General features: G+C 35.7%; 1 protein-coding gene across 2 annotated transcripts; it reads right to left on the bottom strand.

Annotated features, from left to right (window-relative positions):
• Positions 1 to 480: 480 nt before the first annotated feature.
• On the bottom strand, positions 481 to 27,778 carry C15H9orf72 (chromosome 15 C9orf72 homolog). Of its 2 annotated transcripts, none has more exons than XM_025360541.1 (11): positions 27,622 to 27,778; positions 20,614 to 21,101; positions 19,471 to 19,530; positions 16,336 to 16,431; positions 15,526 to 15,590; positions 14,155 to 14,227; positions 12,395 to 12,511; positions 10,409 to 10,644; positions 4,554 to 4,611; positions 2,477 to 2,586; positions 481 to 2,349 (listed from the first exon to the last, which is right to left on the bottom strand). In XM_025360541.1, the coding sequence occupies exons 2-11, from the start codon at positions 21,055 to 21,057 to the stop codon at positions 2,163 to 2,165; spliced, it is 1,446 nt and encodes a 481-aa protein (XP_025216326.1). In that variant the 5' UTR covers positions 21,058 to 21,101; positions 27,622 to 27,778; the 3' UTR covers positions 481 to 2,162. The 2 variants fall into 2 exon arrangements, with proteins under 2 accessions (XP_025216326.1, XP_025216325.1); XM_025360540.1 differs by lacking the exon at positions 27,622 to 27,778 and adding an exon at positions 27,331 to 27,413.

Below are 27,778 nucleotides of genomic sequence, written 5' to 3'. Positions count from 1 at the left end.
GATATGATCAATTAGTCTTCTTTTAAAGAAACCTCTCATCTCAACTATTCTATTTTCAAAAAAAGTATTTTTCTTGGAGTGAAAATGTCAAACCTATTCCTAGCTTTGCAGATGAAAGTGTTTAGACTCCTTAGACTCTTACTTTGGATACATGTATTAGATACCTGGGATGAATAACTTCAGTTTAGGTTATATTAATATTATAATAATAGGAATTTTAAAAACAATTTATCAAAATAGTATTTTACATTTGAAATATTAATATATAATTTGAAAAATCAAAATGAAATCCAGAGAGTTAAGCAGAAAGCTTTTTTTTAACATAGATTACATTATAAAGGATCTTTAAATATTTTTTCTTTGAAAAGACAAAATTAATTTTAAAAAAAGTTTATATCCAGCATGACTGTCAGCTGAACAGAAGCTGATCGGTCTTCAAATATCATAGTATTTTCTTCTGAACAAACAACTGAAAGAGGCAAAATTTCAAATATATTTTATTCAAAATTCTCCATCTAGGAGAAAAGATATATAACAATGTTTACACATGCTTTAATAACTTATTTCACTGTACAACTTACATTCTGTATAACAGTACAATAAACCAGCCAAAGAAAATAACCAGTTAGCACTTAAATAAGAATCTATCATGTAAAAAACATAGTATGGGACACTACGAGATAGTATTTATATATTTTTTAAATGACTGAGCTACAGTACAACAGTCATCTAGTTCAGGGGTTGTCTAAAAAAATCAAGCTGCCACATCTTTCTGATTAATGATGGGAAAGCTATTATGACCTTTCACATTAGAACATGTCATTTTGTTGTGTAAATTTCGTGGCTGGGGGACAGAAGGGCTCTATTACCTTTATCCCTTTCTTATAAATATATTTTCCCTTTTATGTTACTTCCAGTTTTAAATAAAATATTTGTGTTTGTGTACACTACAATGTCAATATTGTGTTAGAATTATATTAATCAGTTATTTTACAGCCAGCAAAATGGTCCAAGCGCATTAAGGAAACAAAAGAAACAGACCACTTAGCTCTGCCAAAGTAGCACCTAGAAAAATAGCACTTCAGTAAAATTTCTCCTGCTATTCCTTATAGCCTATTGCAGGCAAATGGCAACAACTTCAAAAACATGGGCAGAAATGTAAGAAGGAAGTACTCAAGGAACTATTTTCTGTTCCTGAAAAAAAAGATCTTATTAGTTAATATATTCTCTAATGCATTTTATAATCTCAGAGTTACAATGATTGCCAAAGCAGGTACATGGTAAGACTCTGCAAGATGAAAACGACTGACCAGTGAAATCTGAACTTCTTCCAAGTAATTCGATTTTCCAAGGAAAAAAAAGGCACAGGAGGTGCACATTTCAATTTGGCTCAAAAATAATGAAAATTAATTTAAAAAGTTGGCAACAACTACTAAAACATAAAATACAATTTCCTTTTACAGAGCTCAACTATATAGAACATCAACAATAGCAACAACAATAAAACAAACAAAACATCCTAACTGTGGTTCACCATGAGCAGGGACTATAGAGAACTGTCAGACATTTCTACAGACTGAATCCCGAGGGCTAAATCCACAAAGCAGGATCTAATAATCAATTCCAATTAAACATCTGCTTGATCAATTCTCTTTCTAAAGCTTATCCTATGTTGAAGCTCACTTTCTTTCTGTGGAACTGAAATCATTTAAAGGCTCTAATTTTCAGTTGATTGCAGAAGTATTACAGTAATTCCACACACCAAAGAATGCCAAAAGATTGAAAGTCAACTAATATCTGTAAAAGCGAACTCGGATTTCACCTTAATACATGTAAACCATGAATCATATATTTCAAAAAAACAGCAGTTGTGGTCAAGTTTATATCCTATTATTATATATTTAAAAGACAGCAATAATACCTATTATATTGTAAACATAGGTCTGTATCCCAAAAGCATAAATCTAGGAAAAGAGACATCCAATGTAATGATGCACCTGACATCCCCTCACAGACTCTTGTGAGAACTGTAGTGTAACTTACTTAACTGCAATTGCCGAGCAGAGCTCTGGAGTATGAGCCAGGGGAATGTTTCCCCACACCACCGAGCTACTTTAGCAGCGATCACGATTGTGATGGAATAGGCTTATTAAGTTACACATTTAAAAAGTCATTAGAACATCTCGTTCTTGTACACTAGTGTAGAAAGGTCTTCCAAAGATAAAAGAGTGTAGGCCTGGTTTAATTTTCTCAGCCAGAGCCATTATTATGTTAAGATCGCCCTCTGCTGTTAAATCAAGGTCTATCTTCAGGTTCCGAAGAGATTTAAAGGGCTTTTTTCCCTTCTGCCTGAAAGTAATGAAAAAAAAAAAAAAAAAAAAAAAAAAGCAAAAATTATGATACAGAAAATGTACAAAGGAAATAAAACAAAAAACAACGTACAAAGGTTTTTCCTCCATGTAGGAGTTGTACTCACGTATCATCTTCTATATATTTTATTAGTGTCAAGGCTTTTCTGTGAAGGACAAGTAGAAACTGTGCAAGGAAAGTACTCCTGAGAGATAAGCCAGGTTTCAGCTGAAAGACCTGCAGGGAGAGGAACCATTTCAATACATAATTTGCTCACATTCTACTTGTACAGCAATGTTTCTAGGACAGTGTTAACAGTGCTTGGCAGACAATACACACTAAACATCTCCTTAACCATTTCCACTGATGCCCCCTAGTAGGAGTGTGGTATAGAAGCACTGGGTGTAGGAACAATCTGACTTCTTTTTTTTTTTTTTTTTTTGATATGGAGTCTAGCTCTGTCACCAGGCTGAAGTGCAGTGGTGTGATCTTGACTCACTGCAACCTCCACCTCCCAGGTTCAAGCGCTTCTCCTGCCTCAGCCTCCCAAGTAGCTGGGATTACAGGCACGTGCTGTCAGGCCCAGCTAATTTTTGTATACTTAGTAGAGATGGGGTTTCACCATGTTGGCAGGATGGTCTCGATCTCCTGACCTCGTGATCCACCCACCTCAGCCTCCCAAAGTGCTAGGATTACAGGCATAAGCCACCATGTCCGGCCAATCTGATAGTTTTTTGAAGTTTTCTGATTTATCTTTAAAAATGCACTCAAATTTTGCATTCTACTTCAGAATACATCCATGTTTGTTTCACTATTAAAACTCATATGTAAGCTATTTCATATTTCTTAACTTCTTCTGCCCAAATCTTCAAATAACATTGAAGCTTCTAGAAGATGAGCCTATGGTTTTGAGACATTCATATATCTGTACTTTTGCAAGGGGTGGAGTGGGTGGGTAAGAGTAGAATGTGTGCATGTGATGAGGTGGACAGTGGGAGGGATTTTCAGTTTGAGAAATTCCATGCCTACGAATTTTCCTTGAACTTTGCAATATGTCACAGACCACATAGATCTCAATCCAAAATTTCTAGTAAACATAAGGATCTCATTATTTCAAAGCTTTATCTATGACACAGTTTCCTGGCCTGATCCCCAGAATGTTGTTATAACAAAACTGTAATATATTAAGAAATAAGTTCCATATAATCTACAATTTCCTTCAACTGTGTAATTAAGTAGGTATTTTTTAAAGGAATGAAACAATAAAGATGTTATCATTTAAATAAGTACATGATGTTTCAAAAATATTTTTGACTCAATTCAGGCAAATAAACAACCTCCCTTTCTCAAAAAAAAAAAAAAACTTACTTGAGTTATAGGTTAATGCTTGAATTAAAATGTTTGTTGTTTGAAGTAATGAATGCTGCATCCTTAATTGTTAATATAGAGGCTCTTCCCCATTAATAAGTCAAAAGGAAAAATCATTTAGACACTTTAGAAAGACTGAACACTACAAAAAGCACCTAATAAAACAGATTAGGACTTAATTCTTAATTCTATCATGTTTTTTATATATAAAAAAATAAAAATATATATTATACTCTATTTGTCATATATAGAGTATATGTTATATATTTTATATATGTATATCTGTTTATATGTTAAATATATAACATATATTTATATATTTTTTAACATATAAACATATATATCCTACAGTGCCATAATATATACACACACACACACATATATACTTGTACTACATATATAGTACAAGCATTGTAGGATATATATATGTATATATTATATCTGTAAAAGCTAACTCAGATTTCACTTTGATACATGTAAACCATGAACTCTATGTTTCAAAAAACAGTAGTTGTGGTCAAGTTTATATCTTATTATTTTATCTGTAAAAGGCAGCAACAATATTTATTATATTGTAAACATAGGTCTGAATTCCCGAAACATAAATCTAGGACAAGAGGCATCCAATGTAATGATGCACCTGACATCCCCTCACAGACTCTTCTGAGAACTGTAGTGTAACTAACTTAACTGCAATTGCTCAGCAGAACTCTGGGGCATGAGCCAGGGAAATATATAAATATATATATATAGAGAGAGAACAGGCATTGTAAGATATATTAAAAAAGAAAACATGTCATATCATTCACTCTGACAATCTCAAGTTCAACATTTACCTGATCCAGGAAGGCTTTCACTAGAGTGTCTCTGTGTAAGACATCTTGAAAAATATTCCTGAAGAAAAGAAGAAAATGAAGAAAAAAGTTCAAATGTTGAAATGGCTATATAATGCTACTTTCCACCATCCCTCACTTGAGCCAACATTTTAAGTTCTTATAAATTGGTATTACATAAAAACATATTTGTAAGAATATAGATGTATATATTTGGAGATACAAAGCATACATTCATTTATTTATTCAAGGATATATTTACATTTTACTGGTGTTTGTCAGGCTAATAAGTAATTTTTTTCTCTAAGGAATATAAGCAGTCCCCAATAAAGGTATGTATGTACCTATCAATCTATTTTAGTACTCTCATCTTTTAAAAAAAAGTAGAGACCCTTAGGCAATTAATAAATAAAACTACCAATTCTTGCCATATCAAAAACAAAACAAAAAAACAAGCCAGCAACAAAAATAAGCACACAACCACCACCATCAAAAACCAAAACAAACCAAAAAATATGAAGAAAAATCTGAGATTAGAGAACACACTCAGATGATTATCCATTGGGTTTGCCTCAACAAGTCTACCATCTATAAGTAACATGAACCAACTATCCAAGAAAGTACTACCTACCTTGGCAATGACCAGAGTGAGATGTAGCAATATAATGGCCACTTAAAATAATGTGTGCCTAACACAGCACCTAGGATATAGTAGGTGCTAAAGCAAACACACAAACAAGACTATTCCCTTCCCAGGCCCCACCTCCCTTTCATCTTTTCTCTTCCATTTTCCCTAGGTTCTATTCAGGCCAGAGTGGTAAGAGAACATTTAATAAGGGAAGGAAGTTTTAACTGAAAGTGGTAGGGATCATCCTATACCTGACCGGAGTGGCAAAAAGAGAGAATGGGGGTGTGTAGAAGCAAACAGGAAGGTAGGTCAAGTTTTCTAATCTTAAGAAATGAGTGTACCACACTACAGAAGAAAGAAACAGTAAAGGGGAAACATATCAGCATTTTATCATTATTGACTGGGCACTGATAGTGCCCCTTCTTGGGCTTTGGAAAGAGAATAAGGCTTATATTTAAGTCGAGTGGTCTTATTATACCTGTTCCACTGAATGAATATCTTAGTCATAAGTGAATTAGATAAACCAAGGTGTTAAAAACAACATTTCCATTTGTTTGTGTCATCTCCGATTTCTTTCAGCAGCGTTTTGTAATTCTCGTAGAGATGTTTCACCTCCCTGGTTAGCTGGACTCCGAGGTATTTTATTCTTTTTGCGGCTATTGTGAACGGGACTGTGTTCCTGATTTCACTCTCACCCTGGAAGCTGTTGGAGTACAGACAATGCTAAAACTTTGCTGAAATTTTTAACAGATGTAGGAGCTTCTGGGCAGAAACTATGGGATTTTCTAGGTATAGAATTATACTGCCTGCAAACAGAAATAGTTTGACTTCTTCTCTTCCTATCTGAATGCCTTTTCTTTCTTTCTCTTTCCTGACTGCTCTGGCGAGGACTTCCAGAACTATGCTGAAAAGGAGTGATGAGAGTGTGTATCCTTGTCTTGTTACGGTTCTCAAGGAGAATACTTCCAGCTTTTGCCCATTTGGAAGGATATTGGCTGTGGGTCTGTCATAGATGGTTCTTATTTTTTTGAGGCATATTCCTTCAATGCCTAGTTGGTTTAGGATTATTTTTGTTTTTCTTTTTGAGACAGGGTCTCACTTTATTGCCCAGGTTGGAGTGCAGTGGCACGATCTCAGCTCGCTGCAACCTCTGCCTCCTGGGCTCAAGCAATCCTCCCACCTCAACCTCCTGAGTAGCTGGGACTATAGGTGCATGCCACCATACTAAGTTTTTTTTTTTTTTCCTGTAGAGATGGGGTTTCACCATGCTGCCTAGGCTGGTCTTGAACTCCTGGGCTTAAGATATACGTCCGCCTTGGCCTCCCAAAGTGCTGGGATTACAGGTGTGAGTCACTGCACCTGACCTACTGAAGGTTTTTAACATGAAGGATGTTAAATTGTATTGAAAGCCTTTTCTGCACCTATTGAGATAATCTTGTGGTTTTTGTTTTTAGCTCTGTTTATGTGATGAATCACACTTATTGATTTGTGTATGTTGAACCAACCTTGCATCCCAGGGATAAAGCCTACTTAAAGTAGATTAGCTTTTTGATGTACTGCTGGATTTGGTTGCTAGTATTTTGTTGAGGATTTTTGCATCTATATTCATCAAGGATATTGGCCTGAAGTTTTCTTTTTTCTGTTGTATCTCTGCCAGGTTTTGGTATCAGAAGGAAGCCGGTCTCATTAGGGAAGAGTTCCTCCTCCTCAATTTTTTGGAACAGATTGAGTAGGAATAATACTGGTTTTTCTTTATACATCAGGTATAAAGAGATGACACAAACACATGGAAAAACATTCCATGTTCATAGATAGGAAGAATCAATATTGTTAAAATGGCCATTTGCCCAAAGCAATCTACAGATTCAATGCTATTCCTCTAAACTATCAATGACATTCTTCACAAAACTAGAAAAAACTATTTTAAAATTAATATGAAACCAAAAAGGAGCCCAAATAGCCAAAGCAATCCTAAGCAAAAAGAACAAAGCTGGAGGCATCACATTAGCCGACCTTATACTAAAAGGCTATAGGAACCTTAACAGCAGGGTACTGGTATAAAAACAGACAGACCAGTGGAGAATAGAGAGCCAAGAAATAAAGCCACATAGCACCTACAACCATCAGATCTTCAACAAAATTGACAAAAACAAGCAATGGGGAAAGGACTCCGTATTCAATAAATGGTGCTGGGATAATTGTTAGCCATAGGAATTAGAGTGAAACTGGATCCCTTCCTTAATCAACTCAAGATGGATTAAAGACATAAACGTAAAATCTAAAACTGTAAAAATCCTGGAAGACAAACTAGGAAATACTATTCTGGACATAGGCCCTGGCACAGATTTTATGATGAAGACGCCAAAAGCAACTGCAACAAAAACAAACACAAATGAGACCTAATGAGCTACTGCCCGGCAAAAGAAACTATCAACAGAGTAAAAAGACAACCTACACAAGGGGAGAAAAATATCTGCAAACCACGCATCTGACAAAGGGATATCCAGAATCTGGAAGGAACTTTAATTAACAAGCAAAAACAAACAACCCCATTACAAACTGGGCAAAGGACATTAACATTTTTCAAAAGAATATATACACACAGCTAAAAAGCATACGAAAAAATGCTCAATATCACTAATCATTAGAGAATTGCAAATCAATTCTCTAGGAATGCCTATTATTGAAAAGTAAAAAAATAATATGTTGGCAAGGTTGTGGAGAAAAGGGAACACTTATACACTGCTGGTGGGACTGTAAATTAGTTTAGCTATTGTGAAAAGCAGTTTGAAGATTTCACAAATAACTTACAATAGAACTACCATTCACCCTAGCAACCCCATTATTTTGTATATACTTAAAGGAATACAAATTGTTCCACCATAAAGACACATGCATGTGTATATGTTCATCACAGTGCTATTCATGATAGCAAAGACAGAGAATCAACCTAAATGTCTATCAATGGTAGACTGGATAAAGAAAACATGATACATATACACCATGGAATACTATGCAGCCATAAAAAACAGATGGAGCTAGAGGCCATTATCCTGAGTGAACTAATCCAGGAACAGAAAACCAAATACCGCATGTTCTCACTTCTAAGTAGGAGCTAAACATTGAGTACACATGGACACAAAGAAGGAAACAGCAACACCAAGGCCTACTCGAGGGTGAAAGAAGGGTGGGAGAAGGGTAAGGATCAAAAAACTACCTATTGGGTACTACCCTTATTACCTGGGTACACCAAACCCTCACAACACGCAATTTACCTGTATAACAAACCTGCACATGTACACATGAACCTAAAATAAAAGTTAAAAAAAAATTTCCAGTGACCAATTTTTCATGCTTTGGCAGTGACTGGAATTATTTTAAAAAGTTAAAATTAAAAATGACAAACATAATTAACATGTAAAAACACACACTGAAAAGTAAAATGAGTCTGTGACAACAGACTTAACAACACACAATCCAGTGGCTAAAAATACTATTTTTTGAACAATTTTATGTTTAGAAAATTTAGAAAATTTAGAGCTGGATGCAAAATTTTAAAATTCAGGATATTACTTTGTCATGATCAGCAAAATGACAATAGCTGTTTAATTATAGTTTGTCAATCAGCAAAACAAACATAGCTGGCTAAAAATGATTAAGAAATGTTAAAATACACATACCTCCTCTAAAACACAAAACAAAAATACTAAATGGTTGCAAACTCATTCTGCAGTTCACTAAATTTCCTCAAAAAAGCTCCCAAGCAACCAATCAAAAAAGGGAAAAAATGCTAAGCACTTTAGGAAAAAGGAAAATGTTTCAAGGCACAGATTAATTAGAAAACTTCTACATGTCTATCAAAATTTACCAATATGTAAAAACTTACTGACATGGAATTTCAGTTTGACCAATTCATTTTCTAAAACAATTCCCCCACTACTTTCTCAAGAACCAATAAAAACTCTGGAGAACTCGGAAAAAATGGGTCCTATATTAAGTCATCTTTCTGCACCTTGAGATATATAATGCTGGGGGTCCCTTGAACAAGATGTTACTATTCAACGCTTTTGGTTAACATTTAGTGTGTAATTACTGGTGCTCCACATGTCTGTTGCCTAAACTCAAACTTATTCTGTAGAGACACAGGTCAGGGTTGTTTGCCCCAATTTTTCTATCACCTTACACACTTATACCTGGGTTATTACAGTTAACACTTACTGTTGTTACCTTCTATATGCCAAACATTATTCCAAGCACTTTTTTTTTAACAAGACAGAGTCTCATTGTCCCGCAGGCTGGAGTACACTGGCACATCATAACTCCATGTAACCTCAAACTCCTGGGCTCAAGAGATCCTCCTGCCTCAGCTTTCTGAATAGCTAGGATTATAGGCACACAGAAACACATTCAACTAATTCTTTTTTATTTTTTGTAGAGATGGGGTTTCACTATGTTGCCCAGGCTGGTCTGGAACTCCTGGCCTCAAGTGATCTGCCTGCCTTGGACTCCCAAAGCTCTGTTCTTATAGGCATGAGCTACTGTGCCTTTTTTCAACTAATAAAAGAGAACCACAAAAGTACACTATAATTCTTTTCCTAATTTCAGAACATCATTTAAGTGTTTATTTAGGGTTTTAGGATTATAGATTTATCATCATCCTTTTTTTTCTTTTCAAGTTGGGTCCATGCTCAATTAATTATCATTACTTTTCCTTTTGAATTTCCTGATCAGACTGTTTTTCTTAAATACGAAGTAACAGTATAAAATGCAAAGTAAAAGAATGCTCTATTAATATATTTTACCAGTTTTGTTGTATTTTATATTCATATGTCAAGAAAAAAAAGACTTAGAATTACTTCTCTGGTTTTGTTAGTAAGTCCATTCAGTAACTTATACAATAGACTATATGCAATGTAGGGGCTGGAGCTGTGTGGTTAGCCACTATTAAGCCCAGTACCTAGAACAGTGCTTAGGAGCTCAATATATATTTATTAAACAAATAGTTAAATATTCACTTTAAGGGTTAATCTTACCTATTTTAGGGTAAACACAATTGTATGGAAAAAGAAGAACATTTAAGAAAAAAATGCTTGATTAAATGTTTCTTCAAGCACAATTCTGCTAGTAATATTTCTTTCTTTTTAAATGCAACTTCTGTTTTGTTTTTATTCATAAAAGACACAGTTTCATATTGCTTGACTACAGTACCAGCAGACAGAGCATTACGTACAAATCAGGAGTAAAGCTTTCGTCAGTGTAGATGATCGTATCCTGAGCCATGTCTTCTTCTGAAGTGGCTCTCCAGAAGGCTGTCAGCTCGGATCTCATGTATCTACGCTGATTATAAATATGTTCATGACAGGGTGGCATCTGCTTCACAGTATTGACATCCACATCTATGTGTGTGGTGGGATATGGAGCATACATGACTTGCCGGAAAGGCAGCACAAAGCTTCCAGTTGAATCCTGTCAAAATAAAAGGAAAATCTACTGTCTTACATGCCAAACGATACAATTGCTTTTCAATTTTTAAAAAATGGTCTTTGATTTAGCAAATCCATCTCTAAAAATTTATCCTAAGAAATTATTCATGAGTGTGTTCAAGTTTTAGTGACAGAAGTGTTCAGTATAGCATTGGTTTTAATAGCAAAACATCACAATAACCTAAGCATCCAAAGAAAGTGGTTAAGTAAATAAAAATGAATTCATTATTTAGCATCTAAAGATGAAGTTGTTGAAGTTTATGTTGATATTCAAAAAGGCTTAGAATCTGCTGTGAAAAAAGCAGATTAGAATATGCAGAGATGATCCAGTGGCGGTGGGAGTCTTAAAGAAAATACACGCAAAAGGGAAAAAAAGACTAGAAAGAGATATGCCAAATATTAACAGTGGGTATTCACTGGATTTGAAATTACAAGTGTCTTTTAATTTCTTAATTATTCTATGCATCTCAATTAACACGTATTTTTATAAATAACAAATTTACTTCTTTCCTAATCAATTGGGGGACCCAGTTACCAGGTCATAATAACCTACTGCATATGAGGTACTGCGCCATATGCTGTGAACAGAACAGAAGAAAGAGGCTATTTCCATTTTTTCACTATTATAATGCTGTGATAATCATCTTTGTATAATGTCAAAGGTATTTTCCAGAAAACTATATAATTTGTATTTGCATGAAGAACTATTAAATATTTTTTCATTAGATCATAGTTTTGAAATTTCCTCTACACATCTGGTATAGGTCCCTTTCAGAGCTAAAATTATATAATTAAATGAGAGGGTGCTGAGGAAACAAAAGTATTAAGCACTTTATAATGCCTTAACAGGAGAAGTTCTAATTTACAGATTTGTATAACTCAAATAGAAACTGTGTTTCCTTTAACTAGTTTCTATATTTAAATACTATCATTCTGAGTTCATAGCAGCACATTATGGAAATTGCACAAAAGCCTAATATAACTTTTATTTGCAACAATTTTTAAATTTTTTAAATTTCATTTTGCTGTGGCTACATCCTCAAGAAAGTAGTCACTATGAGACAATCACATAACCATTAGGAAAGCTATTTCTTCACGTCTTGGGACTATAATTAAAACAACAATAATAGATCCAACAAGGTGAACAACTTTCTTCCCTTTAATTATTGTAAATAATTGCTAATTTACATTTCTCTGTTTTGCTCCTTGAAGAGTAGACTCAAATGAAAGAAAACTATAAGTTTTTTCTAATATATATTATATATAGAAATACATATATTATATATAGGAATATATATTATATTTAGGAATATATATATATTTTAGTACACATACATAGGAACTGCTTAAATCCTATATGCTTCTTAAAGACGTTTTAAAATTTTTTTCAACAAAATTCAAATCTATTTAGTTAAAAAGAAATGATCTTATTTTAGATGTGCAACCTGATTTAAGCATATGTTTAAAAAAAAAAAAAAAAAAAAACCTGATGCTAGACATGTAGGTACAGGGACCCACCTGGAAAATAAAGGGTATTCTATGGTGTTACACTGATGATACTAACTATAAATCCATAAGACATATAGTCTATGCGCAGAACTGTGCAAAGGAAGTCAGTCACTGGGCATGTCAATATGAGATACATTAAATGCTAATATTTAATATTTGTCTACAAAGAGTCTCAAAAATGATTTTAGAAAATTGGTTTCACTTGTGATAAGTAGAAACTATACCTTTAGCAGGCCTTGTACAAAGAGCCCTGACTCATATTTAAATGATGATTCTGCTTCACATAACCTGGAGCATTTTCTCTCTGCTGCAGTCAGAAAAAGGCATAATGTTCTGACTATCTACAAAAGAAAAGATTTTAGCATTAAAATACAAAGTTTTAAAAAGACCACTGATCTGCTTATGAAAGATATCTGACATTTTAATTGTTATTATCAATAAAACATATCCTAAGCAATAAGTATTCTTTAGTCACCTGGAACCCATGGGATATAACAGTTGTTGCTTAAAATAGGGATTCTGTGGTCAAATAAATTTAGAAAATGCTTGGTAAATTTACTGTATGGCATCTCAAAACCTTTAACATTTGGGTACATACTGTGACTCTTCAGGTGAATTATATAATATGCAGACTTTCTCAGACTTATTTGACCATGGAACCTTTATAACTTCTGTTTAGTGGGTCTACATGTGAAATTCATTGTAAGAAACATCAAAGAATGTCCAGATCCTCCAATAAGAAGATAATTAATTATTGAATTTGATTTAAAATAAGGAGGTCATTGGGTGGGGTTTAGAAGTCTAATTATATTCGACCTACAGCTCTATTAGTAAAAATAAAAAGGCATGTCAGTATCTTGAAATTCAAATCATATTCAGAGTTATTATGTTAAAGCAGTGGTTTTCAATCTAGAGCAGTGGCAACTTCTTTCTCAAATTAAAACAAGATAAAAGGTAAGCTACTCTGCCTCAAGAGGATGGAGGATAGGAAAAATGTTAAAAACAAAAACAAAAGCAAAACCAAAAACCCAAGTATGGAGCCTTTCTCCCTTCATAAAGCAGCTCAGCAGTCACTCTGTGGAACCTACGGCTTTGGAGGTCACAGACGGAAAGCCACCTGTTCGAGGTAACGGAAGTAGTAAGATCACTAGTCCGTAGATGCAATATAATGACAGAGGAATACTAAGCTCTCATAAATGGTTATATGAGAAATATAATTTAGATAAATTAAGGCTCATGTAAATATACAAAGTAGCTAGTTACAGAAAAAATAAATTATGAATATCTTTGTAAAGTAAATAATCATTTCCAATATATTTCCTATGTAAAACTTCTTTTAAAAAATTAGGTTTGCTAGAATTGAAAGATACATGTACTTATCTCTGAACTGTTTTTAACTAATGGTCAGTGAAGAAAAGTGCAAAATCCTTTAGTTTATTAGCTAATGCTTGGAAACGTAACTGTTCATTAATCCTTTATTAACTCAAGTAGCACTGAAGGAAAGGGTCAGAAACATTACTGAATAAAGTATAATCATCAATGACCACTTAATCCCAATAGCTCCCAAGAAGGGATAGATTTAGAAGGAAAGCCAAGACAATGAAATCAAGATGAATAAACAAATAACATTTCTTCAGAACTAGTACCGAAAGTACATGACTACCTTCAGATTTGTTAAAGATTACATTGGGAAATAGAAGAATAGTATTTTTTTAAAATATCTGATTTTAATATATTCTCAAAACCATTTATACACATCTGACACTGGTATTTACAAGTTATCAAAATAAACTGATAAATGACTCCTATTCACTTTATTTCAAACTCACTGTTGCCACAAGTTGTCTCAGCAATTCGATGAGATTACATTGCCTCCTTATATTATTAGATCATTTTAATTGCAACCTACCATTTAAATGACAATCCATGATATATCATCAGTCTTAAAGAGTCAAATCATTTGCTAGATTATAAAATAAACTACCTTATTTACTTTCTCTGCACTGCTACCTACTACAACGGAACAGCCACAGGTTTGCAAGTGTGAGCTGATGGCACTGTAAGTTAAAGAAAACAGATTAAAAACATTGCCTATAAAACAGTTTAACAAACTAAAAACAAAAAAAAGTAGGTGAGCTCTTCAAAAAACTCAGAAGAGCTTTGCATGATAAACACCGAAGATATAAGCATAATGTTATCTTTTATTTGTATAGAACCCTACATTTGCTAGAGACCTTTCACAGAAATTTTCTTATTGAGCCTTAAAACAGCCCAATTAGTTTGTAAAATATCATTTAATTAATGTATTTATTTATTGAAATACCATCATTTTATAGCTGAAGAAATTGACATGTAGAGAGATTAAGTGATTTACTTAAAGTCAAATGGGATTTAAAATGATGTATGAAAGGCTGACACTGAACAGATACAGGACTAAAGTGCTTCTGATTCAAGCCATTAAGGCTCTTAGGTTAAACACATTCATGCCTCTGATACTCCATCATGAGCCTAAAGGAAAAGACTGTGGACATAAAAGTGAATACTTGATCCTTTTACTTCTCTTTTTTAAAAAATAAAATTTCATGATAATCTGCAACTGTGAAGAAACATTAAAATAGAATATAAGATAATACATGTAAAGCACTTAGTATAGGAACTAACATGTAGGCACTGAACAAATATTGGCTATTTCTGTTAACCTTTTCCTTAGAAGAAATGTAAATAGAAAATGTTAGCTATTAGCTATTATTAAGTGTTCTTATGTTCCAGGCACTGTTCTAAGTGCTTTATATTATTTATCTTACTCAATGCTTATAACAACCCTATACATTAGGTACTATTATTATTATTGCCATTTTACAGATGAGGAAATAGGTGTATAGAGAATTCAGGGACCTTGCCCACAGGTACACAGCATTAACCCAGGGAGTCTGCTTTAAGGGCACAAACTCTTAAGTACTAAACTCCACTGCTGGATGGAAAAAGATCAGTATAAATATGAATAATTTTTTTCTAGGCCTAAATAACTTAAGTTCATCTACAGTACAACTTAATTTGAAAGGGTTCTTTTAGCTTTAATGAGAAGTAAAACAAGAAACCAGAATCAAGGAAGGGGCCATGATTTCTTGTCTGGGAACTATGGAAACTCAGTTTCTTTAAATAGCAAATGGAATAACATCAAATATATTATAGAAATATAATGAATGAAAAATAACACAAATTTAAGCAACAATTCAAATATGCAATGTTGTCCCTAGAACAATCTAAGTAGACAGTCTGTTATTTTCTTCCTTCCAAATCTTGTCATAGGTGAACATATGCTTCATCCAGGTTTTATGAAAAGAAAAATTCTTACTTGAGAAGAAAGCCTTCATGACAACTGTCACCAATATCATCATCATTGAGTACTGTATCAGCTATCTAAAATGCATCAAAAAAATAAAAAAATTAGTCTGGCTATAACATAGTGTTGAAAAAACACTTTTAATATACAAGTTTTCTGAAGTCTGGATTCAACATAACACACTGCCTTCATTTCTGAGAATCAAGACTCCCCATAAAACAATCTCTGTGCACTACCATCAGCTTTCAGAAGAACAAATGTGAAAGCTGGTCAATCAGGTTGTGTAAACAATTTTTACAAGAACAACTTCCTCTTCTGAGCTGTCAGACAGGAGACTAACCTAAATGACAATATCAGAAAACAACAAGAATAGTGTCCTAAAGATATCTCTTAACACTCATAGTGTGTGATTCAAAACATCCTCAACAAATGATTAAGGAAACTAAATTTGTGACTATAAGTCAACTTCCATTAATGGCTACTGCTTTGGCACACAGTTTTGTTTCAAAAGGTACTGCATTAAATATTAATTGCTCCTATAAGAGCTGGGATCCTCCCACTTTTAGGAATTATAAAAGTAGTGAAATAAACAAAATAAATTTAATTTTGTCATCACTGATCAAAAATGCCTCTGTTATGCCATAAAATCCAGGATTTTGTGTGTGCTTATCTGTTCAAGTGGCTAATACTGCATGTGGATAGTACGTATGACGAAGTGCTTAGTATTAAAATTAGATTATTAATAATATACATAATAATAATATAACCCCAAAAAACTGATAAAGGGTATAATTGCTCTCATTTAAAAATATAAAAACTTACATCTATTTCTTCAGGAACACTGTGTGATTTCATAGATGAAAGCAGTTCCATTACAGGAATCACTTCTCCAGTAAGCATTGGAATAATACTCTGACCCTGCACAATACAGTAACATGAAGTGAAGAAAATCACATAATGAATATGAGAGAAGCTGGGCAATAAAAAATAAAAATAACAGCAAACAATAACATTCTTTGATGAAAATACTTTGTAATTTGTTCAAACACAGTATCAAACAAGTCTACTACTTGTCTAAAGGATTTATACGCAATCCAAAGCTCACTTTTATTTTTTTTATTATTTTTTTTTTTTGAGACGGAGTTTTGCTCTTGTTGCCCAGGCTGGAGTACAATGGTGTGATTTCAGCTTACTGCAACCTCTGCCTCTCGGGTTCGAGTGACTCTCCTGTCTCAGTCTTCCAAGTAGCTGGGACTATAGGGGCTGCCACCATGCCCAGCTAATTTTTGTATTTGTAGTAGAGACAGGGTTTTGCCATGTTGGCTAGGCTGGTGTCGAATTCCTGACCTCAGGTGATCCGCCCGCCTCAGCCTTCCAAAGTGCTGGGATTACAGGCATGAGCCACCATGCCTGGGCCTAAAGCTCACTTTTATTCTTTAGAGAGTATGGAATCACTGGTTTCTCATTTATTGTTATATGCAATAATTAAGTCATCATACCTCTTTTAGAAAAGATCTCCTTTAAAATTTATTCGAGATAAAAACATTTGTTAATTAAAAGTCATCAATATGTTTCATATTTAAAAACGAGGAAAATCAAGCACAAAAAGACTTTGAAATCCTTACCAAATAGGTAAGGAAAACCTGAATCAATACCCAGCCCCCCGATTCATAAGAGTATAATCTACCCAAATGCAAATCAAAATCAGCACATACAGTTTAAGAATCTTTTAAAACAGAAAAGTTCCCTTTAGACCTATTTCAAGATAATACTACTACTTATTACACCTTGAAATTGTAATTTTGAAATTGGTAGTTTATAGAATCAAACTGAAAATTCAGTATAACACATCACAAATGTAAAGTGTCTCAAATATGGGTAGTCCCTCATTTATTCACTACCACCACCAGTCTCATCAGTTTTGTGATCAACTTGGGTAAGTCAACTTTTTGAAATATAAACGAAATTGTCAAATGTCTATGAATATTTAGCTAAACATATTTTTAAAATCATACATTAAGATTAGTTCAATAGTAGTTGTTTTTCCTCATTTATTTTATGAAATGATTTTATTCAATGTCTTCATATGAAATGATTTTATTCAAAGTCTTCATATGCATCTTTAAGTTAGAATGTCTGTCAGACCCAGGGCCATTTCTGGAGTAACTTTAACCAGTTTTTCAGAGCCTCGTATTACTAAGTTGCTTGAGAATTTAAATGTGATGCTACCTCTGGAAGTTCTATCCTAAACCATATGCCTATTTGCAAAATGCTGAAAGTTTTATTTTAAAAAAATCATGCTTTAGTAACCTCCACAACTAACTATTCACTGTTTTCAGTTTTTAAAGTAATAATTATCATGCCTGTTTACAATTATGATTAACACCTTCAATCTAACAAGAATAATGACTAGATCCATGCTAAATTTCCTTCCCTGTGAAGCAATTTTACCAGATGACAGCTACAACTGAAGTTGTTTCAGACTCATGCATCATCCCCAAACAGTATTGTTCAAAATAAAGTCGTTGTGAGATTTGCAAGAACTCAATCAAAAGGCAACTCCTCCTTTTCACGAAGAAGAATCTTGGGGAAAAAAAAAAAATTCCTACAGGGCTAAATACAGAAGAGGCTCTAAAAGACAAAGAAAATCTCTCAAGTTTCTATTCCTCCTTGTCCTTCTCAAACTTGAACTTCTCAGCAGTAGGATAACATTTTGAAGAAGAGTACTTAAAAGAGAGACCAAAATTCATTAATAGTAGTCAACTTAAGTAAACGTTTCTGGTTTCAAAAAATAAAATCCCAGTAAAAGCAGAATTTTACTTGGTTTTAAGTTTCCTCATCTTGAGATAAGTCTACTTAATTAGTTTACTAATAACCAGTGGGTTAGAGGGTGGTGAAAGTTACCCCTTTCCTGGGGACCCTGCTTATTGACCAGCAAATAAAGACTGGCATTCTTTGGGTAAAGGGAAATCTTTTCTTGTTGAGTCAGACCTTTACACAGAATAACTGTCTCTGGACTGAAAAGCTATCTACAAAAGTACAAACACAACAATTTGGTAAAGGAGATCACGGCATAGGGTTCTGCATTATGGCCATATATTTTCACTTTTTTTTTTTTTAATTACTTTTTAAAGTATCATCTGTCTCATTCATGTTAAAAAGAACCAGAGGAAAGCAAAACAGCCATGTTTAAAATATCGGAGTTTTACAAGGAGCAATGAGGGTCACCCACAAGAGGAAATGGAAGTAAAAGTGAAGAACCCTTTCTTCACTGGAGATTCCCCTTCAAAAGAACTTCTCTGCTTTACACTGAAATAGTCTGTACTTAATTTCTGCAGGGGAAGCCACGCCCGTGTAACCATGCTTCTCAAACTCTAGTGTCTGTTCCTCAGGGGCACTCAAAGCCAAAGTATAAACATGGCACATTTTCCTAGAGGAGAGGGTAAGAAATATCACTGACAAATTTTAATATTAAAATAGTTATATCATGGAATAAAATGTAAATTGCATGAGTCTTAAAGATACAACACAAGACTTAAAAGAAATACTGTTTGGACATGGGCCTATACCCCAGATACCTTAGGGGTACATATGCTCTCCTTCTGTTACAGCTACTTCTAGGAAAAAGTTCGAGAAGTAGTACCTTAAAGAACATATCACAGACAATTTTAAAATTTTTTACTATGAACAAGTTATCCAAAATTTATTCTGTGCAAACAGAAAAAAAAGGGAGCAAATATTAATTTGTAGATGCAATTACTATTTTCCTTTGTTTACTCATTTAACTCTTCAGGTCTAAGATATGGAAATCTTCCTCTAGTTTATTCTGTACACCTCCATAAAAGCTCCATTAAGGCTTACTCTGTATGTCCCCAAGGCCTTCACAAATGTAGCCATCAACCTTACACAGATACATGCCGTGAGAATAATATTTGACAGTATGCAATCTGCATATACCTGATCTTCCATTCTCTCTGTGCCTTCTAAGATAATCTTCTGGACATTTTCTTGTCTTTCCTGGGCAAGAAAGAATTTATTTAAAAAAAACAACCCACAACATTTTGATACTTACTTATTTTTCAATAGACATGTTCTTGTGTAGTAATTTAGTTCACAAGAAAAATACTTTCTACTTTAGGGAAAAAATGGGGGCAGGGGCAGGAAATTAACCCAACGAATGCATGTTCTTATAAACAACACAAAATAAAATCAAAACACCCTTTATCCTGCAGGGAAAAAAAAGATAACTTCACAGAAAATAGTCAATGTAACATCTGCATAGTTTCAAAAAGGAAAAGAATGACTTGCACTTTTCAAATTAAACATTATGATGTTTAAAAGATTCTCCTGATTTTAAGAGTTTCATAATGTGAGAAAAAAGGAAGTAAGCCTGCAAACATAGTAAAAAATTATTCTTTTAAAAGATATTATTTTTCCTTACTATTGGGCAAAAGCCTTTTAAAATTGGTAATGCTTAATGGACTTCCAGGTTAGTATCAAACTGGAACACAGGAAGGAGAACTTAATGTGTTCTTTAGATATACCAAAACTATACTGAAATGTAAATATCATTATATATTGAACTATAGGACTTAGGGGAAAACAATAATTTCTGTAAAATTAAAAGGAATTCTCTTGGGAACCATGCGGTTCAACCTCCTCATTTTATGAACCTGGGAACTTGGCAAAGAGGTTAAAGAGACCAAAGGCTACATAACCAACAGCTTATGAAATTATTATTTTGAACTTATACTTACACATAGTAGTAAGCGAAAGACAGGATTGTGCAATGAAAGGGAAACAAAAGTATTAGAGTCAAAGGCTCCCAAGAAGAATCCAGGATCTAAAAGTTTCTGCATTTGTTTAAGCTTTAGCTTTTCATCTGTAATGTGGAGCTACCATTTCCTACCTTCCACAGTTAATATGAAGATGACAGGCATCAGACCAGATGTGTTTGTATCTAACAGGATAAATGCAAAATAAATAATATCTATTGTTTGATGTTCACTGCATATAATTTTAAAATAAGATTTATATGTATCAGAAAATAAGCTTTCAAAAGATAGGTTAACATGATTAATAAGCTGAAAAATCACTTACCTTATGCATCCATATTCTTCCTTTCCGGATTATATGTGTTAATCTATCAACACACACTCTATGAAGTGGGAGGTAGAAACTAAGTTCTGTCTGTGGAAGTATAATTGATAGTCCATATGTGCTGCGATCCCCATTCCAGTTTCCATCAAAGATTAATGAAACAATAATCACTCCCTTTTCAGACAAGACAAAAAACTTTACATCTATAGCACCACTCTCTGCATTTCGAAGGATTTCTCCATTTAGAGTGTGGTTGGCAAGAAAAGTTATTTCTCCATCACTGAGAAGTACCTGTTCTGTCTTTGGAGCCCAAATGTGCCTTACTCTAGGACCAAGAATATTGTCCCAGTAAGCAAAAGTAGCTGCTAATAAAGGTGATTCACCACTTAAAGCAATCTCTGTCTTGGCAACAGCTGGAGATGGCGGTGGGCAAAGAGTCGACATCACTGCATTCCAACTGTCACATTATCCAAATGCTCCTGAGATATCTAAACAATGACATATAAAACCAATGATTACGTTCAGCAATTTAAAGATATCCATCAAAACCCCAAATGATTCAGACATGTTTGGTTTGTCCTCTTAAGTCAAAGATGCGGAAGCCTGTTATCTCCTATCAGGATAAAGACATTCAACTAGTACAGTAGGTGCACATTAAATGTTTGTTGATATGATCATTTTATGAGACATAGTAACTTGTTACTTATATTCAGGGCATACATTAAGAAATTCAAAGAAATAGTGAACTGAAAAAATGGTTTCTTTACATTGATATTAAATGTTACATACTAAAGCTCATAGAATAGACCCGCAGTATTCCCAAATCTCCAGTCCATGTGCAAGTCTAGTATGACTGGAGATTTGGCCCCTAACCCACAGCAACTAAAAAGGAGAAAACCAGGAAGGGAAAGGCTCAGCTAGAGACTGACACTTGTGGGTTGAATTGTGTCCCTGCAAAAGATATGCTCAATTCCTAACCCTTGGTATATGTGAATGTGACCTTATTTAGAAATAGGTGTAATCGTGTTAAAATGGGGTCATACTGGATTAGAGTGGGGCCTAATCCAATAACTCCTGTGTTTATAAGGAGAGAGATTTGGAGACACAGAGACAAGGGGTAGACATCCATGTGAAGACAAAAGGCAGATACTGGACTGCTGAAACTACGAGGCAAGAAAGGAACGCTCAGGATTGCTGGTAACCACCAGAAGCCAGGAAGAGGCAAGGAAAGAGTCTTCTCTCTTTTGAGGATCATGCCCCGTCAACACTTCCATTTCGGACTTCTAGCTTCTAGAATTGTGAGAGAATAAATTGCTGTTGTTTAAAGCCATTCAGTTTGTGGTGCTTTGTTACAGTAATCTTAGAAAAGTAATACAACACCTAACAACAGAAATACCTTAAAGCTGCTAAAAGGTTAAAAAAAAAAAAAAAAAAAAAAGACATCGAAATACCACAAGTCTGGAGCCATAACAAAAAATGGGCAAACAGTCCTGTATCCTCAGTGAACTCTCTGGGTATGAGAATACTAAAGCCCAATCCTGATGTTTAAAATGACATTGAAATATCAAGACAAAGATAAATATATTTAATATGCTAGTCAAGAAACCAATACAGCATTTTACCATTGCAAAGAGAGTTCTACACTAAATGGCTAGAATTTAAAAGCTTTAGTTATTTAGAATACATAGAAAACAGAAGGGCTAAATAGGGCCTGTTCAAGCCTTTGAATTTAATAAGAAAACAGACATGATGAGAAGAGCATAAAAGCTCACATCCAAGACAGAACCAAGGGCTCTTGTCCCCTTGCTCAACTTGTACATCTTAATCCACATAAACATATCACTCTAAAAAGGTACATCCTATGTGATATTAATGTAAAACAAATCATTCTTGCAAATACAGTTACGTACCATGTAACATTTCAGTCAATGGTGGACTGCATATATGATGGTGGTCCCATTAGATTACAATGGACCTGAAAATATGCTATTGCCTTAGTGACACTGTAACCATCATAAGGTCTCAGTACAATTTTTCAAGTCATTTAAAGTATAGCACATACAATTATTACAGTATACAACACTTGATAATAAACTACTATGTTGCTGGTTTATGTATTCACTAGACTATACCTTTTATTGTTATTTTAGAGTGTACTCCTTCTACTTATTTTTTTTTTTAAGTTAAATGTAAAACAGCCTCAGGCAGGTCCTTCAGGAGGTATTCAACAGAAAGCACTGTTATCATAGGAGGTGACAGCTACATGTGTGTTATTCCCCCTAAAAACCTTCCAGTGGGACAAGATGTGGAGGTGGAAGGCAGTGAGGTGGAAGGGAGTGATACTGATGATCCTAATCCTGTCTATGCCTAGGTGAAAGTGTGTGTGTTTTAGTTTTTAACAAAAACGACTAACAAGTAAAAAAAAAAAAAGTTAAAAATAGGAAAAAGCTTCTAGAATAAGGATATAAAGAAAAAATATTTTTGTATAGCTATGCGTGTTTGTGTTTCAAGCTAAGTACTTTAAAAGTTAAAAAATTAAAAAGTTTACAAAGTTAAAAAGTTATAGTAGGTTCACATTAATTTTTTATTGAAGAAAAACTGTAAAGATAAATTTGGTATAGCTTAAGCATACTGTGTTTATAAAGTCTACAGTGTGTACAGTAATGTTCTAGGCCTTCACATTCATTCACCACTTACTTACTGACTCACCCAGAGCAACTTCTAGTCCTGCAAGCTCCATTCACGGTAAGTGGCCTATACAGGTATATCATTATTTTTTATACCATACTTTAACTGTACCTTTCCTATGTTTGGATATATTTAGATAAATAAATACCACTGTGTTACAACTGTCTATAGTATTCAGTACAGTAACAGCTGTACAGATTTGTAGCCTAGGAGCAATAGACTGTACCATATGGCCTACGTACGTAAAGGCTATACTATATAGGTTTATGTAAGTATACTCTGTGATGTTTGCATAATGACAAAATCGCCTAATGATGCATTCCTAAGCAATGTGTGACTGTACTATAATTGAAGACTTATATCTAAGACTGAAAGTAAAAAGAATTACATTTTCATCTAAGCAGATCTAAAACTGTGAAATCTATCATAATAGCAATACAAAGCAGCTAATAGGCAAATTATGATATGCCTATCTTTGCCATATGATTGCTTTGGGAGCTAACATTTGATCTGTAAATGTATGACAAAGTAAACAATTTTACTTAAATAATTTTATCCACATCTTGTCAAGAGTGTTCAGTCTGATGGAAAGCACTGACTTCTATTTATAGAGCATTAGATGAGTGCTTTTATCACATTATGAGTAGGCATACAGAGCCTAGCAAAACAGTTAACTCTAAGTACGTACAGAAATGGTTGAACACAAAGACAGTTTTAACACGTGTATTTTTAATTTCAAAAATTCATTTAGGAAATATTTACTTTTAAATATGTTATATCAATTGAATAGTCTTAGGAGACAGCACTGGATATAAGCAGTACAGCTTGTTTAAAATATCCACTGTTTTTAGTACAATTTAAGCAATCAGTTTACAATGATCAAATACAGAAATGTAATCTGAATTGAAATGGTAATGACACTACTGCTGTCATAACTAACAACAGCAAACTGGAGGCCAACATAATGAATTAAGTTAACACGCAACCATACAATTATACTGTAAACATATTTTTCTTTCATTCTTTTAGGTTAAAAAGGTAGGTAATCATAAAGGCAATATCACAACTCTAATATTTCATCATCAAACTGAAAAGAAAAGTATTTCCTAAAACAGAACTGAGCCCTGAAGCAAAATCTCGTTGAATTACAGGGAAAATTTTTACCACGTTGTGAAAATTGAACTATTATAGACTGCTAGTTACACTCTCACTCCTAACAGAATAAGAAAAAAAATGGGGCGGGCACGGTGGGTCACGCCTATCATCCCAGCTCTTTGGGAGGCCGAGGCAGGTGGATCATCTGAGGTCAGGAGTTTAAGACCAGCCTAGCCAACATGGTGAAACCCCGCCTCTACTAAAAATACAAAAAATTAGCTAGGTGTGGTGGCGGGCACCTGTAATCCCAGCAACTCAGGAGGCTGAGGCAGGAGAATCACTTGAACCCAGGTGGCGGAGGCTGCAATGGGCTGAGATGGCACAACAGAGGGAGACTCTGTCTCGAAAAAAAAAAGAATAAGAAAGAAAATGAAGGACAAAGATCATACTGAATTGCTTAGTTTTAAATCCTACCAAAAGAAATAGTCTGAGAAATGAAATGTTACAGAGAAGTATAATTAGGAGAGCTGTACAATTATTTTATTAACACTTGAAGTCATTGTCTTTGGTGAGAAAAATCCATACACGCAAATGCAGCTGAAAAAAATCAGCTCAAAACCAATAATTGTTTTATGTACCTATCCTATGTACATGCAGTGCTGGCTACTCCAGAGAGTTACCAAACATTAGCCACAGAGTCTTTTGAGGGAAGCCAAGATTCAAACTGAGTGAGACGGTGGCTTGCTCAGGGTTGCACAGGGTTCATGAGAGGTTTCCCAATACACTTTCTGAAAGTAATCCCATATATGCAGACATGATTACCTTAATTAGCATCGGCTAAAACTGTTAGTAGAGTGCTAAGTTTGAGGTTTTGCTTTTTCTTTAAATGTTTGTTAAAAATCAACTATGTCTTCCCTGATTGGTATTTAGAAAGGTGGTTGGTCCACTGCTATTGTAAGCAAAATTTCTACAATCATAAAGCCCTCACTTCTAGTTTTTTAGAGACAGGGTCTCGTTTTGCCATCCAGGCTGGAGTGCACTGGCAGGATCATAGCTCCCTGTAACTTCAAACTCCTGGGCTCAAAAGACCCTCCTGCCTCAGCCTCCCAAGTAGCTAGGACTACAGGTGCACACCACCGCGCCCGGCTAAGTTTTTAATTTTTTGTAGAGACAGGGTCTAGGCTGCCCAGGTTGGGCTTGAACTCCTGACTTCCAGTGATCCTCTTGCCCCTGCCTCCTAAGGCTCTGGCATTATAGGTGTAAGCCACCTTCTCCAACTTGGCTCTCAATACTTGTAACCATGCAGTTTATTTTCCCCCAGTCCAAAGCGAAGCAGAATCCTAAATCGGTCCACTTTCCACAACAGGAGCTGCCCAGGACCACTTTAAGGACAGTGAACTGCTTACAGCACCAGAAAGTTCACAACACTTTCTCAATCTTAAACATCAGGAAAGACTGGAAGGTGAAGTTCATATCACTATCTGGCCATTTCTCACAGATCCAAGTTTCTCAGACAATAGGTAGGCTAATCTAGTCCTCCTGGGAACTACCTAATTAACGTAGAATAGAGCCCAAGGGCAGACGTGAACAACAGAAGTCCTCCTTGGTTTACTTTGTTTCTCTGAAAGCAACTTTTGGAGTACCAACATAGCCAAACAAAATAGTTTATGAACTTCATAAGTTGCTTGTAATGTTTTCCTGGAGCAGATAAATGCTGCCTTAGTGAACAATCTGGAATGTGGTAACTACTCTCGTTTTTGTTTCAGATGTACTGTCAGCATGAGGCAGTTTCCAACTGATTGAGGGTTTTCCTCAAGTGAAAGGACTTGGCAAAGGTGGTGATAACAGAGCCCGTGTCAAATGACACCATATTTCAAGTATTCTGACTCCAGGTTATTAATATCCTCTATATGACAGTCTTGCTTCTGTGATATTCACAGATTATGTTAAAAGTTTCCCAAAGTCTGAGAAAAATCATATCTAACAGTATTTTTGATCCTTTGTACAAAGTAGAAGTAATGCCAGACAGATTGTGTACCCTTGTTGTTAACTGGTGACGCACGGCAACAGTTTGAATAGGAATTTACCAACTGCCACAATCAGGCAACTACTCTACCAGAGCCTAACAATCTCGATTGCATCTGAAAGGGCCACCCCTCCTGGGAAAGTGCAGGACCTCCCTCCTGTTTCTGAAGACAAAGCCTGTGGTGTTCCTCGTGGCCAGACTGACCCAGTGTGGACACAGACATGTAATCTGTGCACTTCTGTCTGCAACTGATTACCATCAGTCAAGTGATGCCCAAGTCACAATGGTCACTTCCTTTAAGCAAGTCTGTGTCATCTCGGAGCTGTGAAGCAACCACATCATGTCCCACAGAATAGGGAGTACACCGACTGGCATTGCTGCCCTCATATGCAAGTCATCAGCACTCCTTAGAAGCTTGGGCTAAAATTCTACAGACGTCTCCACACCCCCATAGCACCCCGCATGATCTCCTCGCCATCAGGGACCGTCTCGGGTTCCCAGAGAACTCAGATTTGGTCCGCAGGAGCCGCTCGCCGCCTGCCCTCCGGCCTTCCCCCGGGCGAGGCCTCTCAGTGCCCGAGGCTCCTTTCTCTCGAGCCCGCAGCGGCAGCGCTCCCAGCAGGTCCCCGGGAAGGAGACAGCTGGGGCAGCGCACTGCGGGCGGGAAAGCGAGAAAGAGGCCAGATTCCCATCCCTCGTCCCTGCGCCGCCGCGAAGCCCGGGGCCCAGATGCAGGCAATTCCACCAGTCGCTAGAGGCGAAAGCCGGACACCCGACTTCGGTCAGAGAAATGAGAGGGAAAGTAAAAATGTGTCGAGCTCTGAGGAGAGCCCCGGCTGCTACCCGCGTCTCTTCCCGGCAACCGGACGCCAAACAGACACCCGCCAGGACGCCGCCTCTTCACTCACCCACTCGCCACCGCCTGCGCCTCCGCTGCCGCCGCCGCCGCCGCCGCGGGCGCAGGGACCGCAACCGCAGCCCCGCCCCCGGCCCGACCCCGCCCCCGCCCCCGCCTCGACCACGCCCAGGGCCCGGCGCCTAGCGCTCGTCTCTTAAGCTCCAGAGCCGGCTACAGGCTGCAGTTGTTTCCCTCTTTGTTTTCTTCTGGTTAATCTTTATCAGGTCTTTTCTTGTTGACCCTCAGCGAGTACTGTGAGAGCAAGTAGAGGGGAGAGGGTAGGAAAAACAAAAACACACACCTCCTAAACCCACACCTGCTCTAGCCAGGCCCCGCCCCCAGAGAGAAGGAACCGGGCAGCAGGGACGGCTGACGCATCAAGCGTCATCTTTTACGTGGGCGGAACTTGTCGCTGTTTGGCGCGCGTCTCTTTCCTAGCGGGACACCGTAGGTTACGT

This window comes from Theropithecus gelada, chromosome 15 (assembly GCF_003255815.1).
Source record: "Theropithecus gelada isolate Dixy chromosome 15, Tgel_1.0, whole genome shotgun sequence".
NCBI lineage: Eukaryota > Metazoa > Chordata > Mammalia > Primates > Cercopithecidae > Theropithecus > Theropithecus gelada.
The sequence above is the reverse complement of the archived record's forward strand: the minus strand, read 5'-3'. Positions and strand labels throughout refer to the sequence as shown.